Source organism: Telopea speciosissima, chromosome 3, assembly GCF_018873765.1.
Source record: "Telopea speciosissima isolate NSW1024214 ecotype Mountain lineage chromosome 3, Tspe_v1, whole genome shotgun sequence".
In the NCBI taxonomy this organism is placed as follows: domain Eukaryota; kingdom Viridiplantae; phylum Streptophyta; class Magnoliopsida; order Proteales; family Proteaceae; genus Telopea; species Telopea speciosissima.
In genome coordinates, this window is record NC_057918.1 from 8,115,870 (window position 1) to 8,134,867 (window position 18,998).

Here is an 18,998-nt window from a genome sequence, read left to right on the forward strand (position 1 = left end):
TCAGCTCTGGGTAATTCTTTTTGTTCCTTTAAAACTAAAAGAAAACATTAAAATAAGAGTCCAAAGAGATGAAGAGTTGCAGAGTTTCATTATCGAAACTGGATCGAAAGACAATTGAAAGAAACAGAAGAATGCAAATGAAAGGCCTTTGCTTCAAACTTGCTTCTCTCATCCCTCGCCACTACAACTCTTCTAAGGTCTCTTATATCTCTCTCTCTCTCTGTTTCTAATTATAATAATTTTATTTCACTTCCAAAGCTTTCTAATATGAAATCTTTTCAATGTTTTAATTTTCAGGAAATATCATCACAGCAAGATCGATTAGACCATGCCACGAGCTATATAAAGGAATTGCAACAAAGAGTGGAAGAATTGAAAAGAAAGAAGCAATACTTAGCCATGGATATGAATGGAACCAATAATGACTCCAAAGAAGATAAAATGATAACTGGTTCCAATTTACCAGTAATTGAATTGAGGGACTTTGGTCATAGCTTGGAGGTCACTTTGATTAGTGGGTTAAATACAAATTTCATGTTTTATGAAGTTATTAGTGTTCTTGGAGAAGAAGGAGCAGAAATTGTTAATGCAAGCTTCTCTGTGGTGGGTGATAAGATTTTCCACACTTTCCATTCTCAGGTAATTAATTAATCTTAATTCAACTTAATTTGTACTAAGATTGATGGTTAATTTCAAGCTTAATTAATTAATCAATTAATTAACACTGTAATGGGTTCTTTTTTGAAGGCTGCTAGCTCAAGAGTAGGAGTAGAGACTTCAAGGTTATATCAGCGATTGAAGGAGTTGGTTCATTATTAGTTCTTTTGCAGGAGAGATTCTAGTTTAATTTGATCTTCACTTGGGATGATTCTAGTGATTGTAAAGAATTTCTTTCTCTTTCAATTCTCTCTTTGCAAGATTGTAATACTGTTTTGGAGGATCAGAATAGAGTGGTTTACAAGCAATCAAAGTTTGTATTTTGTTAACCGTACATGCTTTATTGCTTTTATGATAACAATAATTAAGCAAAAGAAAGAAGAAGAAAATTCTAAGTAGTTCTCCTCAAAATGACAAATTAAATCGATTTGTATGAAACTGTTATGATCCCATCTCGGTCATATATATGGGGATTGATCTCACATTGGTTATGAAAGTGATTTGACATGGGTTGATATGGTTTAAACTTGCAATTTATGAGGTTGAGTTACCCCAAGTTCGTATCAGTGATATCGGAACAACCAATCTTTGGTCCCAACCCTCACACATAAGAAGCGAACTTGTGTCAATCAATAATATAAGCACACATTCATTTAACATGAATTGATAAGCTTGGGATCTACCAATCCACAAAATAAGTTTTTCTATTTGTCATGTATATTGTATAACAAAATATGAAACCAAAACTAACAACGTTAAGAAAATTCAGCAAATTAGAAAAACACAAAGGTGGAGAAGCGACGTGAAACCAATTTTGACGAAAAGAAAAAGATAAGATTTATATTCATGATTGTGTAATCTATCTAAAACTCTTGCCATATATGCTTGTGGACTTGTAGTTTTATTTTTTAAATGTAATTTTTTAAATTTTTTTTTTTTTTTTCAAATTAAAGGGATTAATTAAGTTATAACACAAAATTAAATTTAGGGAAAAAGGAGACTGTCTTGGAGTGTGGTTCCAGTGCCCAGACCCAGACCCAAACCCAGACCTTTGCGAAATGATCAACCCTCACCCATGAAAGGCGAAAATCTAGCTTATGTTGATGCCTCTACGTTCACTCCCATTGGCCCTTGCGCTGGCGCAGAGGGTATGCTTTCGAACAAAAAATTTCCCTTTATTTTTTTAGTCTTTCATTTTGACTGATACCACTTGTCTCATATGCTATTTTACCAAAAATTTGACTGTTAATTTAAATGTCAAATTGAGAATGCTAACTTAAGAATGTACTTTAAAATATTCCTAACTTATGAGGGTGGTGATATTTTTACTTATTAATTGAATACAAACAAGAGGTAATATGAACTAGTTCCGCGATTTGAGAATAAAAATGATAGTGGATTGCATATCTCATGTGAATGAAATTAATATCTTATTGTAATATTATTGAATGTGGGAGTGTTCTCTGTGTGGAACATAGGGCCCACGTCTCGTGTTGCAGCCAATGAGAGCATGTGCATTGGCACATTGGGAGGCGAAATTTCCACCATTCATAGGGGGGGCGCTGGTCATTTCTTGTATCCCACGTAGAGAACATTTCTCCTTTTTGAATAAAATTTTTTATTATTATTTTGGATTGCTTGGAACCATTTAGGAACCGGAATTGGCCCACCCATGTTAATGGTCCTGAATCTTAGGTTTAGAACCGATTAGCTTATTGGTCCGATTCTGGTTTTGACCCTAAGGCCCAAAACCATTAAGAAACTAGACCAATTGACACCCCTATTATAATAAAAAAAAAGTTTGACACCCTATTGATTTGATTTCACGACCCTTTCCTTTATTTCCACTACCACCGGATGGAGCTTAAGTAGCTACTTACTAATAGTGTCTTTCCACAACATTATATAATTAAAATATAAAACGGTTAAAATTTAAAAATTATCAACTAATTTAGGTTGAGCAAAACCATGTCTCTTACCAACAACACAGTTGAATTTAGCTCGTCTCCAGGGAGCCCAGTATACTCAGGGTGCATCCAGCCATTACGCTGTGCCACACACATCCCAAAGCGTGCACCAAAATGTGTTCTGCTGGTCAATGTTTCCATGTAGATGTACCCTACCCATCATGTCCCATTCTTAGAACATGATTGTCACCTTTAGGCAAAGGACGGATGAAAACTTCCATCAATGGGTCATACTCAAGCAACTTTATTTGAAATTTTATGTACGAAACTTTACCAATGAGCCATGTTCAGCAGAAATTTTGGAAGTTTTTTCAATATTGTGTTTTGTTTTTAGTTGCAGAAATAGGGTACCTCATTTTGACTTGGTTTCTTCAATTTTTGTTCGGTTTCACTTATTTCCTACATGGTTGATAAATGCTTTTTCAGCATTAATGTAATGGTTTTCTTTGATTTGGTGATCTATCTATTGTTTCTATTTTCTGTCGATCACAAGATGGAAATGAAATAGACTAAAACTAATTTTTCAAAATTTTTCAAGTGACCAACTTAAAAACCAGCAGTGAAGAGATATATAGTTCATAGTTAAAATCAGAGTAGAGACTAAAGCTATGTTTGGCATGCATTCTAGGTCGGTCGATTTCGCATTCTCGGGCAATTAAAACAACTATTTTTATCATTTGAGAATGCAAAATTGACTTAGAATGCATACCAAACGTTGCCTTACTGTTTAACTAGGTTAAACATGAGCATCTGATTAACATTTCCAAATTTTAGTTAAATTTGGCAGTACATGAGTTAGTCCATGTAATAGAGGACCCCATATACATCTCAATGGCCAAATTCTAATACCAAGTAAGCAAGGAAAACTCCTCAAACTTTGATTTACAAAAATACCATCAAATGGTGCTGAATATAATATACCAAGTGACATCTTTCGTAATTTTAGTGACTTCCTCTACTCATTTTAAACTGAAATTTGACCAATGAAATATTTGTCTACTCGTCTATCACATGGATCAACCCATATACTGTCATGTGGTAAATAGTGAAGCGTTATATTTCACTAGGCATAGTGACAGACTGATAGGGAAGAAAACCCTTAAAACTATGATTCAACAAATTCACTTGAAATTTGAAAAGCCATCCATTCTAAACACCATTTTGAATATTCAAAGATATACAAAAAATGGTCTTATGTTGGCACATGCAACAGAAGACCAATAATTAGAAGGATCAAATTTTCTGTTTGTCCCCCCCAAAAAAGGAGGGAGAATCCCTGCACTCATGGGTTCTAACGCTTGAATGTAATTTATAGAAAATTAGTAAGAAATATATTTCGAGTCTTCCTTAATAAGAATAAGGGGCGCTGTTCTCTGTGCCGCAGCACAGTCTACGCTCAGGCACATTGGGTGGGCGCAATGGCCACTCTGCCCCCTGCATAGGCTTCCCATGTGCCTGGGCACAGGCTGCGCTGCAATACAGAGAACATTCTCCCTAAGAATAATGATGAAATCATAGTGATGGAAGAAGAAAACTTTCTTGATAATCAGAACGTGAAAAATGTTTAACTACCAAAGTATATTTGTGTTGACTGGAAAGCTTGAAATATTAACCTTAAAGCAAATATAACAATAACTTGAACCACTTTGTAACGGTTTGTGTGTACGTTATCTATGACTTAAAGAACTGAAAATGACTTGAGAAGGAAGGTGGGGCCTTCATATGTAACCTCAAAAACCGTAGGGGCTTGAGGGTCAAAGAATTATTGATGGGTGGGAAAAACTTGGATGTTGCATCTATGTGGCAATAATTTGTCATGTGTCTCATATCTTGGGATCATCAGGACCCACTCTATTCACTAGACCCTTTCTCATGGAATATTTTTTTTTTTCTATATGGATTGGGTTTTCTTTTCCGTCACTATGCCTAGTGAAGTTTAACACTGTGTTATTTGTCACATGATGGTGTGCGAGGTAGTCTATGTGATAGAGGATCGAGAAAGAATATTCCATGTGATTGTTATTGGTACAATTTTAACTTAAAATGAGTAGAGGGAGTAGCTAAAATAACTAAATATGTCATTTTGTATTCTATACATCTCCATTTGATGGCATTTTAACAATTTTATTAAAACTTTTATGAATCAAAGTTTGATCAACTATCCTTGAGCAACTATCCTTGCTTACTTTGGATTATAATTGTTTTTATTTTTGATATTACACATAACTCCCACCTTATTTGTGCCATGTGGACGAATGAGGTAGCAATTTTAAACTCAAATTAAATGGTACACCCGAACATGTACATTGTTTGTAGTTTTAAAGATTTTAATAACTTTTTTATTTTTTTTTTTTGACACTTGATAAACTTTGGTTTACACTGAAATTTGACAAATGAAACGGTGAGAACTTTGGGTCTATATCAACAAAAATTGGTCCTATCAAAGGCTGTTATGTGGGCCACCTAGAAACAAATTGCAAGTGAACCCCTATGGAAAAACTCACTTCCAATTTTCCCTTCCAATTAACTAAATTGATTAACGTACATGGAGATGCAATACATGGTATTTGATGAAAAAGGCAAAGAATGCTACCAGACTGCATAGCATATGCTAGTGTCTCCCTATTGTAGGCGCAGCGGACGGAGGATCGCAGGACGTGCTCCCAGGGGAAAGAAAGAGAATGAGAAAATAGAAATCGCCACATAGATTTAGGGTCTAGGACCCATGAATGGCGCCCCTCCTTCGCAGAAGGGGTGCTAATTTAACTCCAATGACTCAATGGATGGTCTGCCCCAGATCTCTGGGTAAGTGTCAAGTTACGGGCTGGGAAGGTGTTAGGCACCCAGCAACCGCCCGGCCGACGACCGGTCTTCCTAGACTAAACTCTGTTGTGTACTGTTGTTTTATACATATTATGTACCTAATTAAATTAATTTTTTTTTTTGAAGATTTTTGATTATCTTAATTGAAATTTATGAACCTAACTAGGCTAATTAAGATTAATGTTTTAATCTTGATTATTATCACTAGGCTAGATGGTTATGTACATTATGCATCCTAGTTAAGCTAATTAATGAATTTTACCTAAATTAGAAAGCCTAACTCTATGGTCTAAAACATGGTTGACTGTAAAAAAGAAAACCAAGTCTAATTATATCATGGAGAAGGACAATTATATTGATAAGCAAAACAGCTTATAGGCCAAAATAGTCAAAATTACAAAAATACCACTAAATGGCCAAAATATGTACAAAGGCATGAAATCATATTTAAATGCTGTAAATAAGCAAAACATGATTAAATAACATTAACATCATGCATTTGGATCATCAAGAGCACATGAAATGGCAAGAAAATGTGGGGTGATAAAATTATCAAAATGCCCCTATTATGGCAAACATGTAGAAAATGCATGATAATTCATGAAAATGCTGAATTATGCTTAAAACATGTTTATTAAATGTTAAAACATGCGACAAAAGTAACAGGAGCCTTTTCGGGGTCCTAAGCAAGGTTTGGTCACAAAATGACCAAAATGCCCGTAAGGGCAAAATGGCAAAAGTGTCAAAAGACACTTAGAATCATTGTAGGCATCGAAAGTGATGTTAAACATCCTAAAATGACTGACCACACCAAATGATATTTTCAGAATGATAGCCTAGGCCCACGTTTGATAAATGACCAAAATGCCCCTAGATGGCGCAAATGACTTTGTATGCATATCTATCAAGCATGATGGTCACGTATGCATATGAAAACATCCTAAACCATTCTAAAACAGCATGTCATGCATAAAAACATTTTTTTCAATTTTTCCAGAATTTTTCATTATAATTAAAAAAAATGACATTTATACCCCTAAATGAGGTGGGAAATGTATAAAAACTATCAAACATGCATGTCAGTGGATAATGATTCCATAAAATCAAGCATGATGAAATATGCATTCCATAATTTTTTTGTGAATTTTTATACATTTATATTATTTTAAATATTTTCTAAAATGCTAAAAAAGAAGAGAAAACAAAGAAAAATACAAAATCCCCATCACAGATCCGAATTGGATCAAACCAGAGCCCATTCCCACTAATCAAAACATGATCTTTAACATGGTCATAACACTTTTGTCCAAATACCCACCCACATGTTCAGATTTTACATAATCCAAAATCCTTTATAGGGGCAAGAATGTCACACAAAAAATGATTTGGAGCTTGAGAAAATTAATGAATAGTGACAAGCATCATCCCTAAAAATTTCATATTTTTATCACTCTTGAATTATTTTTAACATTTTTATAACTGAAAAACAACCTTTGTTGTAAAGAAAATCAAAACAAATACTTAGAAATAAGTAAAAAATATGGAAAAATACCTTTGAAGCGTGGAAGTGTCTGGTCTCAGCTTGAGTAACCTTTTTTTGACCGTAAGTATCGTCGAAAACCTCCAAAAGCCGCTCCAAGTGTGTTTGCTCCGAATGGCAAGAGTGGTGAAGAAAGGGTATTTACGGAATTTTATATCAGTAATGGAGCATAACCTATGAATAAGAAAACCATGAATGGAAAGAGGGGATCAAGGACTACGTGAAGGTAATTTTTCAATAATTTTCTTCCGTCCCTAACCTCTCTAAAACACCTCCTATTTATAGGAAAAAAAGTGTTCGAGGAAAGGTCTCAAAGACCCTTGGTGCATTAATGGCTAGGATAATGAGTGATGGGCTGGCTTGCGTGTGGCCAGGGTTGCTGCGCAGCCTGGGCTTGCGTGTGCCTAAGCTTGTTGTGCAGCCTGGGCTTGCGTGTGCCTAGGCCTGCTGGGCAGGTGGGCATGGGTGATGGGCCTTGTGTGGCTCAACCTAAATGGTGGGGCTTTGTCCCCTGCCGACAGTTCAGGTGGGTCGGGTCAGGCCGGGTTGATCCGGTCGGGTCAATCCGGTCTGACTCGGGTCGGTCAACTTTTTATTTTATTTTTCTCTCTTTTTTAAAGATTCTATTTTAAAGGCCCACATTCAAATATTGATATCTTTCAATCCGTGTGGTCGATTTTGACGCGCCACATATTGCCACGAAAGTCTCAATCCGTACTTTTCATCTATGTGATAGATATGGTCGGATTTTGCCTAAAAATGGCATACATATCGAGAAAAGTACATAAATGGTGTTTCACACCAATCAAGGTCCAAATGATACCAAAACTACATGAAATTTTACGTGTAAGCACAATATAAAGTTATCCAAATGATTTCAGGTCACATCGGGTGGCTCGGGTACCAAGAACCATACCAAGGGCAAAACGGTTATTTTCATGAAAGGTGTTGGATTTGGGTGAAACTTCAAATATGAACTTAAAATGGTTAAATACGGCTATGTTAAGGGTTTAGGCTCTATTTGGGACAGTTTGGTTACAAAAAGTGGGGTAGGGGTAATTTGATAATTCTTGCCATTCAGTCACCACACGAGTTACGTCCTTAATCATCATTGCCAAGACATACTTCCAAGGTGTCAAAATGTGGTGTCTACACCTATATCTATCTCTCTTCTCCACAGTTGGGGGCAGATATGTCATTTCATATGAAAGAGAAGAGAGATAGACACATGGAGGCACTAGCGTACGTTACATAGTTGGACATGGAACTCAATCCATTGATTAAATTAGACTATAAAATTTGACACATAACTAATTTATTTCGGCAATGTTTGATTGCCAAGAAAATATTTAAAAATTTGAATTTAAGGTGAGAGATAGACATGAATTAAGAACTTTGATGAACTTATATATGCAAGCCATGAGAATTGGGTTTTCCCCATGGTGGGGGACCCTATGGATAATTTTTTCCCCAAACAATAAATTACATTTTAAAAAGAGAAAAGAATCACCTAATGAGAGCTATCTTCATAGATTTCTTCCTTTATTACATGATCATCATCATCAATGTTCTTGAGTTACCTCTTTGATGGCTAATGGATGAAAGACGTGGGGGTGACACCATTTGGAGATTCCATTTATTGCAACAAAATTTCAAGTATATATCACAAACATATCTCGTGAGCCACTTTTCGATATCGGCACGTTGGGGGTAGAAAGGTAATTTCATATTAATTGGTCCGTGCCCCTATCGTGAAGAAAGTACTTTGTGCCCCCTTCGCCAACTATTTATATGACGAGCTCATCCTCAACGCCTATAAAGTTTGAAGGTTGTTGACATATCGATTGGACACGTTTGTCATTGTTGGAAAAGTACCGGCATATTTCAATTTCTGTCCTTACGGCTTCAGCTCCCATTGATTCAAAGCGAATCACCGAAAATACGAACGTTGCTCCAACGTTCCAAAATCCAAAATTTAAAACCCAGCTCCTCAAATGAAACTTAATTTTTCACAGAAATGAAAAATAAAGTTTCGAAGCAGTTCCTGGAATCGTCCGTGATGGGTTTTGTTCTTCCTTCAAAGCCCAACGTTCTGATCTCCTCGATGTTCTTGGGAAGACAACTGGAAAAGCTCAGTTTCTTCGAGCATATCTGATGAATTCTTTTGCTGTGTTCTTCTTTAACCGCAAACATCTAGTTTGTTGGTTTTATTCGGATTGAAAATCAAGAATCGAATATGTTATGAGGTAAATTTGTTACTTTTCTATCACTTAGGATTAGTGCTTTCTTCCATGTTAAACTTCCACTCCTTTCTGGGTTTCTATAGGTTCTTTTGATTCCACTCAAAACAAGCCAATTTTTAACTCAATAATTTTCCTCCGCGTTGTTTGTTGCGATTCTTGTTGAATGTGGATCAACACCCAGTCCCAAACCGAATCGTTATTCCCTTGATCCTTCTTCTTTGTCCAAAAAAGATAGTTATTTTCACTCTGTGTCAACCCTCGTAAATTATGGCAGTATTGGCTCCTGGAATTCTATTGAAGTTCCTCCATGGAATGCAAACAGGGGTTAAACCTACAGGTGAGCACAGGAGCTCACTTCTGCAGGTGACAGATATCGTACCAGCAGATCTCTACGAGAAGAGTCTCTGGCCTAAACACGGTTTCCACATAAAGGTTTCTGATTCTTCACATTCAATCTATGTCAGCCTGCCTTTCGAAGAAGATGATCTAGTCCTCAGCAACACGATGCAGCTCGGTCAGTTCATCTACGTGGACAGATTGGAGCCAGGGTCCCCTGTTCCAATCATCAAAGGCACAAAGCCTCTTCCTGGTCGACACCCTCTGGTGGGCACACCTGAACCGATAAAGAGTCTCAGAGATGAAGGGGACAAAATTGAACAGAGAACCTTTAATTCATTTCTCCTTCATTCCCATTGATCAGATGAACTCCATTCTTAATTTCATTTGGAATTTTGATTTCTTGGTTGTTTGAGGACATAGTAAAGAAGTTTATCTGAATGGTAATTTGGAAATTTGTAAAGTGAGTTTAGTAGAAATAGAAATTATCCCTCCAGATCTTTCTAAGCATCACTATGCCTAGTGTGAAGTATCTCTTCATTATGTGCCATTTGGTAGTACATGGATTAGTCCATGTGATAGAGCACCCCATGTACATCTCAATGGCTAAATTTTAATCCAAAATAAGTCGAAATTATCAAAATGTCATCAAATGGAGATGAATATAAAATACAAAATGACATCTTTTGTAATTTTGGCTATATTCTCCACTCATTTTGTTGGGATTAATCAAACCCACTTGTTTAGTGTGTATTGAGAAATACAATAATCCAATAGAAAAATTACCAAGCAAATATAACCAAGCACATAACAGAAATAAAATTGCAAGAAAGCAATCACACAATCAACACCAAGAATTTTACGTAGAAAAACCCTCCAGTGTAGAAGGAAAAAACCACGGGGCAAATATTGCACCAATCTACTATGGGAAAAATAGGAGTACAATGGTTCTCTCAAGTTTTTACCCAAACTTGAGATGTACAAACAATTGGAGACAATACAATAGGGATTACCTCACAAGAAGCCAAACCAAGTTCTCACCCCAAACACCACCTCTCACAAAATCTCTTTGCTTTGAAGAGGTCTCCAAGTTGTAGTAGAAACACCAAGGCTTCAAAACCAATCGCAAGTTCCCTGCTCCTTTCCTTCTCCTCCTTCTTTTCTCTCTTTTTCTCTCTTCCCTTTCTCTGGTTTTTCCTTTCTGTGGTTCGTTCTTCTCTGGAGAACTCACCGCCAAGAACCAAAGCCGAAAGAAGGAAAGAAAAAAAAAATTAATAAAAAACAAAACAAAGCCAAAATTGGCTTTCCCAAAAAACTCCACCGCCTTAACCCCTTGACGGTTTAAGTGTTGGGCACATGGGTCTTGGGCTGGACAAAATAGGTTTGGGCCCTACCCAACACTTGGGCCCCACCAACAATCTCCCCCTCCAGCCCATAAGGAAGGAGATCCACCACGCAACTCCTCACTTGGAGTCCATCCCAACCAAAGCTGTGCAAAGCTCAAGCTTCTCCTTGGGAACAACCTTGGTCATCATGTCTGAAGGATTCTTCTCAGTATGAATCTTCTTAAGCCGAAGTAACTGCTTCTCCACAACTTCACGAAGCCAATGATATCTCACATCAATATGCTTTGTGCGGGAATGATACATAGCATTCTTGCTCAAGTCCATAGCACTCTGACTATCACAAAATACCACATACTCTTCTTGCTTCAAACCCAATTCACCAAGAAAACGCTTCATCCATAACATCTCTTTTCCTGCTTCTGTAGCAGCAATATACTCAGCTTCAGTTGTAGATAGAGCAACACATTTTTGTAATTTGAACTGCCATGACACAGCTCCCCCTGCAAAAGTAAACAAGATCCCTGAAGTGGATTTTCTGCCATCAAGGTCACCTGCCATATCTGCATTTGTAAAACCTTCCAAGACTGGTTTGGAATCCCCAAAACTCAAACACAACTTGGAACTACCCCTCAAATATCTGAAGATCCACTTCATTGCTTCCTAGTGTTCTCTGCTAGGATTAGACAAAAATCTGCTCACCACACCAACTGCATGTGCAATATTCGGACGCGTACAAACCATTGCATACATTAAGCTACCAACTACAGATGAATAAAGAACAGTTACCATCTCTTCTTTTTCTTCTTCAGTGGAGGGACAAGTCTTCTTACTCAGCTTGAAGTGACTTGTAAGAGGTGTGCTAACTGGTTTAGCATCTTTCATGTTAAATCTCTCAAGGACTCTCTCAACATACTGTTCTTGTGACAACCACAATTTCTTTGCTTTCCTGTCACGAACAATTTGCATTCCCAAAATTTGTCTTGTAGGGCCTATGTTCTTCATGTCAAAAGATTTGAACAACTCATCTTTCAACCTGCCAATTATCTTGTAATCTTGTCCTACAATTAGCATATCATCAACATAAAGAAGAAGTATAATAAAGTTACCATCATGGAATCTTCTGAAATAAACACAATGATCTGCAGAAGTTATTGTGTAGCTGTGGTCCACCATAAATGAATCAAATTTCTTGTACCATTACCTTGGGGTCTGTTTCAATCCATACAAGCTTTTCTTCAACCTGCAAACCATATGCTCTTTCCCTTTCACTTCAAAACCATCTGGCTGAACCATGTATATTTCTTCCTCCAAATCACCATGAAGAAAAACAATCTTCACATCTAACTGCTCCAACTCAAGATCCAAGCTAGCTGCTAAGGCCAAAATAACTCGAATGGAACTCATCTTCACAACTGGAGAGAAGATCTCATCAAAGTCAATTCCTTTCTTCTGACCAAAACCTTTTACCACCAATCGAGCTTTGTACTTCACCAGTTTTTCACCATCTTTCTTGAGTTTGAACAACCATTTATTTTTCAATGCTTTTTTTCTTTTTGGAAGCTCCACCAAATCATAAGTGTCATTCTTTTTCAAAGAACTCATCTCATCTTACATTGCCTTGATCCAGTTGTCTCTCTCTCTATGAGATTGTGCTTCTTGAAAGTTTTCTGGCTCCCCCTCATCAGTAAGTAAAATATAATCAGAACTGAGATATTTGGTTGATGGTTGGTGTTCTCTTGTAGACCTTATGACATGAGGTTCTGTAATCTCTGGTGAAGGGGGCTACTCCCCCTGCTCAACACCTTCTGTATCTGGCATGTCTTCACTACCAACTGTCTCTGACTCATCATAATCACCATGTTCTTCTTACACCTCTCCCCCATCTGTAACATTATCTGATGGAGAAGAAACTGGTGTGGGGTTAGGAGCACCATGAGCCTGGATCCTAGGCTCTGCAATCTTTTCAAATTCTACCAAAGTCTCATTCTCATGAAAAACCACATCTCTGCTTCTAATTCAAAATCTGCCAAAGTCTCATTCTCACGAAAAACCACATCTCTGCTTCTAATAATTTTCTTCTTTTCTGGATCCCATAATCTGTAACCAAATTCTGTATCTCCATAGCCAACAAACACACATGGAACTGCTTTATCATCAAGCTTTGTCCTGAGTTCTTTGGGCCCATGTGCAAAAGCTTTGCAACCAAATACCTTCAAATGGGAATATGAAACATCTTGACCTGTCCACACTTTTTCTACAGTATCAAAACCTAAAGGCACTGATGGAGATCTGTTGATTAAGTAGCAGGCAGTACGAACAGCTTCACTCCAAAATGGCTTAGGCAACTTAGACATTTTTAACATGCATCTGACTCTTTCTACAATGGTGCGATTCATCCTCTCAGCCATACCATTATGTTGTGGGGTACCAGGAACTGTCTTCTCATGTCGCATTCCATGCTCTGAACAGTAGCTTTCAAATTAAATAGATGTGTATTCACCTCTGTTATCTGTACAAAGACACTTCAATTGCTTCCCTGTTTCTCTCTCCACCATGGCATGAAATCTCTGAAAATGCTGAAATACCTGGTCTTTTGTTCTCAAAAAATATACCCACACTTTTCGTGAAGCACCATCAATAAAAGTAACAAAATATCTATTGCCACCTAGTGACTCAACCTCAATGGGACCACAAACATCAGAGTAAACCAAATCTAGCACATTAGATTTTCTAACAGATGACTTATTAAAAGAGACTCTATGATGTTTCCCAAATAAGCAATGATCACAAGGATTTAGTGACATACCTTTAGCAAAGGGAATGAAAGACTTCTTTGCCAAAATTTGCAATCCCTTTTCACTCATGTGAGCCAGTCGCTTGTGCCATAAATTTGGTGAAGAATCATCATCAATTGCATTCAGTCCATCCACACACACCTTCATGTATGTCTTATATAGTGTATGACATACTTCTCCTCTAGCAAGTACCAGTGATCCCTTGGCAAGTTTCCATCTTCCATTGCCAAAATGATTCTCAAATCTGAGCCGGTCCAAAGCATTGACGGAGATCAAATTTAGGTGAATGTCTGGAACATGTCGCACATCCTTCAGAGTTAATGTGCATCCAATACTAGTCTGAAGGCACACATTCCAATTCCAATAATTTTTTAGTAGCTACTATTTCCCATCTTCACAGTCCCAAAGTCTCCTGCTTTATAAGAAGTGAAGAACTCCTTTGTGGAGGTGGCATGAAAAGATGCCGCTGAGTCAATAACCCACTCAACACCATGGTTTGCAACATGATTACATTCATCTTCATCAAAAGAAAGCACCACCAAGTCTTCAAAATCAGACATAGTGGCTGTAGTATTTTTATCATCTGAATTCTTTTGATTTTTCTCCTTTTTCTGTTCCTTCTTCAATTCTCAACAGTTTTCCTTCAAGTGACCTTCTTTACCACAATGATAACATTTTCTGCCTTCTCTGGATTTTGACCTGTTTCTAGATTTACTGCGACCTCTTGGTCCTTTACTTTTACTCCTCCCCCTATTCTCTGTGACAAGAGCCTGTGAGCTATCCAAACCCATATCTTTTCTTCTGGTTTCCTCATTGAACATGCTATCTTTCACCACACTCAATGATAACACACCATCTGGAGCAGAGTTGTTCAATGACACAACCAAAGTCTCCCAAGTGTCAGGTAAAGAACTCAACAGCAATAATGATTGCAGTTCATCTTCCAAAATCATCTTCACTGTAGCCAACTGATTCACTAAACTCTGAAAATCACTTAAATGTTCGGCAACTGAACGCCAAGTTTTCTAATCAAGAAAACTTTATTTTGTGTAGTCTTCCGCTCATAGAGACTCTCCAATTTTTTCCAAAGTGCTTGGGCATTGGTTTCTTTAGCAACATGATGAAACACACAATCATCTACCCATTTTCTGATAGTACAATGGTTTTTCTATTCAACCTGTCTCATTCTTTTTCAGATCTATTTTCTGGCTTGGTTGCAATTTCTTCAATCGGATCATACAAATCACTGCAATAAAGAATGTCCTCCATCTTGGGCTTCCATATTGAATAATTAGGACCAGTGAGTTTAATCATCGTACCAGATGACTCTTCCATCTCAATACACACTAAACACTGCAAATAAATCAACCTGAGAACCGCAGCTCTGATACCACTTGTTAGGATTAATCAAACCCACTTGTCTAGTGTGTATTGAGAAATACAATAATCCAATAGAAAAATTACCAAGCAAATATAACCAAGCACAAAACAGAAATAAAATTGCAAGAAAGTAATCACACAATTAACACCAAGAATTTTACGTGGAAAAACCCTCCAGTGTAGAGGAAAAAAACCACGGGACAAATATTGCACCAATCCACTGCGAGAAAAATAGGAGTACAATGGTTCTCTCAAGTTTTTGTCCAAACTTGAAATATACAAACAATTGGAGACAATACAATAGGGATTATCTCACAAGAAGCCAAACCAAGTTCTCACCACAAACACCACCTCTCACAAAGTCTCCTTGCTTTGAAGAGGTCTCTAAGTTGTAGTAGAAACACCAAGGCTCCAAAACCAATACTATGTTCCCTGCTCCTTTCCTCCTCCTCCTTCTTTTCTCTCTTTTTCTCTCTTCCCTTTCTCTGGTTTTTCCTTTCTGTGGTTCGTTCTTCTCTGGAGAACTCACCGCCAAGAACCAAAGCCAAAAGAAGGAAAAAAAAAAAAATTTAATAAAAAACAAAACAAAGCCAAAATTGGCTTTCCCAAAAAACTCCACCGCCTTAACCCCTTGATGGTTTAAGTGTTGGGCACCTGGGTCTTGGGCTAGACAAGATAAGTCTGGGCCCTATCCAACACCTGGGCCCCACCAACACATTTTACTCTAGAAATGTACCAATAAGATGGCTATCTAATCCTCTATCACATGGATTAACCCATGTACTGTCATATGACAAATAGTGAAACATTATACATCACTAGACATAGTAACGACGGAGAAAACCCTCATTAGTAGAAACTGATCCCAGTGGCCACGGCCAATTCCACTTCCTTGAAGCTTAGTTGATCTTAGCCGAAAAGAATGACTAATTGTACAAAGATGAAAATGAGTATAGAGGAATGCTTGAAAGAAATGTCCTGAGGGTTGTCTTTACCTTGTAAAGGATCAAGAAAATGGACAAGATTGCATCTTACCTCACCATTCTTACTTAAGCAGACTTACACGCGCATTTTCATTTCTTTCTGCTGGTCAGACATTTCAAAAGTGGATTTTGTCTTTCTAAGTCTGAAAGATACATATATAGATAGATTAATAAGTAGTAATAACACTACCGTTCGTTTTCGAGTTTGAAACAAACTTTTAAGGAGAGCGAGCGTGTGTGTGAAGTGTGAACACTACTGGATGTCAACAGTCGCTAGTCTTTCAAAATTCAAGCCGTTTTTTTCTGTCTCTTTCCTCTACTCACAGAGTCTTCTCCAAGTCTACGCACGTTTCACTGTTCGTTCTAATACCAGGAAGCAACAAAACACTAAAGTACGCCGCCTTGGCCTATGTCACTACTTGTTAAGGGAAAAGAGTCACGTTTATAATGTTTGTACAATTGTACGTTCGTTCACTCCTTTTTATATTTTTGTGGCCTGTGACTTATAGTATTAATCATCTTTTCCGTATCTATTAGGTTAATGTTGAAGATGCGATTTTGAATTTCTTATCCATACAAAATAAAAAAAGGAAAACGTTTTTAAAAGTCAAGAAAAATGGTTTACTAATCCACACACACTCACCCCCCCCCCCCCTTTCTCTCTTTCTCACATGAAGTGATCTCGATGCTTTCCTTTATATAAAACCATTTTGTCGCATTTTATTAGTACACTACTTTATACCGCTTGCTTAAAGAAACCTTTCTTATAAAATATTTACTCACAATTCAGGGTAGAATAATCCTTCCACAGAGATGCTTAGCCCATCACAGTTCAAGGTATCAGTATGGTACTGGCTTTTATGTATTGGTATTGTTGGTACGCGATAGTAATATTGTAGCGGTGGTATTATTACTAAAGATGGTAAAATAGTCCAAAAAAACCAAAATAGCAAAATTTATGATCAGTCCCTATTGATATTGATATCAGTATCAGCCAAAAGACTGGATTTCAACGCAACAGTAAAGTTTCTCCATTACGACCAAGTGATCACGGATTCAAGTGAAAAAAACTACTTCTCTGCAAAGTCAGGTAAGGCTGCATACTTATGACCTTGTAACCCACACTCTCGACCAAATAAACAAATGGGGTTCAATTGGGTTTAGCCTAGTGCGAGCTATGTCCTCAAACTAGACCATTCAATTGTCTCAGTCGGCCCGGACAGCCAGACCCCATCTCTTTGCTCAAGTAGAAGTACTTATTAATGCCATCAGTGTTAGGGGAGGAAATTTATTTATGAAATGATCTCATATTGTAATTTGACAGTTAGGGTTAGGGTTTACCTAAAAGGAAAATTAGGGTTAGCGAAACTACATATATCCTTGCTATTCAAAACTAACCTGTCGATTCACCCTTTTTGTTTTAAAACTTCTGTTTGCAACGTGTAACATGACCATTGGATTTCCCCCAAATGCCAAAAGCTATCATTTTATAAAATTATACTTTGAATGGACAAATTGTTTACATGAGTCTTCCAAACAAGTCAAAGTACTTCAAAAGCATGTCCAAAGCGACAAGAAAGTTACAAATATGCCACTAGTTTCCATAAGCATTAAATAGTATTTTGTAATTTAAATTGAATGAAACTTTTAGGGTTAGGGCAAACAAGGATTGCTGATCTTTAAGCACGTTAATGCTATTTTTGATACTTAAGTAACAACTCAATGAGGGTATTTTGGTACATCTATATTTGGAGGATGAGTCTCTTAACTAATTTTGAAGGATTAAACTTATCAAAACACCCTAACTTGATAAACTTACCAAGAAAACTCAATATTTGTCACGTGGCAAATTCAATGGGGCTCAAATTTATTGAATAAGTAGACCCCAAGATCTCTTACTCACATGTAAAATTTTAATCTAACCAGAGTTTGCCAAGTAACAAAATATTGGACCGAGTACCATATGACATGATAGATATTCCAAGGGATGTACTAACTATTCAATGATATAAGATAAGTAACGGAGATTTGGGATGCTTCAATATGGGACTTTATGAAGATAAAATATCTTAATTCACATGTTTTGGTGATTGAATGGGACTTTAGGAATAGTGTCAAAAGTATTTCAGACTTTGTACAATGAAGGACAAATTGCAGAATTAACACTAATAACCAATGGTTAGAAGGGTTAAAGGAGGTATTATGGAAAACTCATCAAATAAGAAAGGGGTAGAATGGTAACGTGGGTGGGGGTGTGCAGTTTCAATGTACTATTAAGGAAGAGAGAAAGTGTCAATGTAAGACCCACATGGTCAGAATGTAAGCAGACATGAAAAAATATTCCCACATTATGAGCGTAGGGATTTTTTCACTAATACTTTATATTTGAAAGGAAGCATTGCATCTTGGTTATTAGTTTGAGAAGTAGTCACCTGAAACATTGTTGGTTTCGGGTTGCATGCTTCCCTAGTTGGACAAGGGATTTAGGGAAAAGTACACTTGATAATTAAGCTTCGTCAATAGGAGGTATAATTATAGCCAATTTGTCCAAGAAAAACACAGTCAAAATGTGTTGGATTCTCAATCATGGTTTGAAGAACTAGTATTGGATTGGTTGATTCATATTAGTATCGATAGAGACTGATATCGATTCTTGGCCGGTCCAATTTGGAAGTTGGGCTCACATTCACATATGTGAGCGTACGAGAATGGCTCCCAGCTGTTCAAATGGAATCCATCCATATGGGTCCCACAAAGTAGATTCCCTCTGAACAGCTAGGAGCCGTTCTCGTACACTCACGTACGTGCATGTGAGTTGGACTCCAACATTGGTGGATGGTATAGACCAAGGGTACACAGGTAAAAAAAAAAGGGGCTAAATCTGTTCGATCCAGATTGATACGGATCGATCTTGATTAGTTGTGAAGA

The 18,998-nt window shown here is 37.2% G+C and overlaps 3 protein-coding genes across 3 annotated transcripts in view; all 3 read left to right on the forward strand.

Annotated features, from left to right (window-relative positions):
• On the forward strand, positions 1 to 843 carry LOC122656069 (transcription factor bHLH162-like). Its single transcript, XM_043850502.1, has 3 exons — positions 1 to 197; positions 298 to 639; positions 748 to 843. The coding sequence occupies exons 1-3, from the start codon at positions 69 to 71 to the stop codon at positions 817 to 819; spliced, it is 543 nt and encodes a 180-aa protein (XP_043706437.1). The 5' UTR covers positions 1 to 68; the 3' UTR covers positions 820 to 843.
• Positions 6 to 18,998, forward strand: part of LOC122656070 (transcription factor bHLH162-like) — a 20,744-nt gene continuing 1,751 nt past the window's right edge. The window contains exon 1 of the mRNA XM_043850503.1: positions 6 to 58. The gene's annotated coding sequence lies outside the window, so the exon portion shown is untranslated. The remainder of the gene's footprint in view (positions 59 to 18,998) is intronic.
• LOC122656065 overlaps positions 9,439 to 18,998 on the forward strand; it is an 18,834-nt gene continuing 9,274 nt past the window's right edge. Inside the window, exon 1 of the mRNA XM_043850498.1 lies at positions 9,439 to 9,867. Within this exon, the coding sequence (XP_043706433.1) occupies positions 9,498 to 9,867 (370 nt within the window). The 5' untranslated portion in view covers positions 9,439 to 9,497. The remainder of the gene's footprint in view (positions 9,868 to 18,998) is intronic.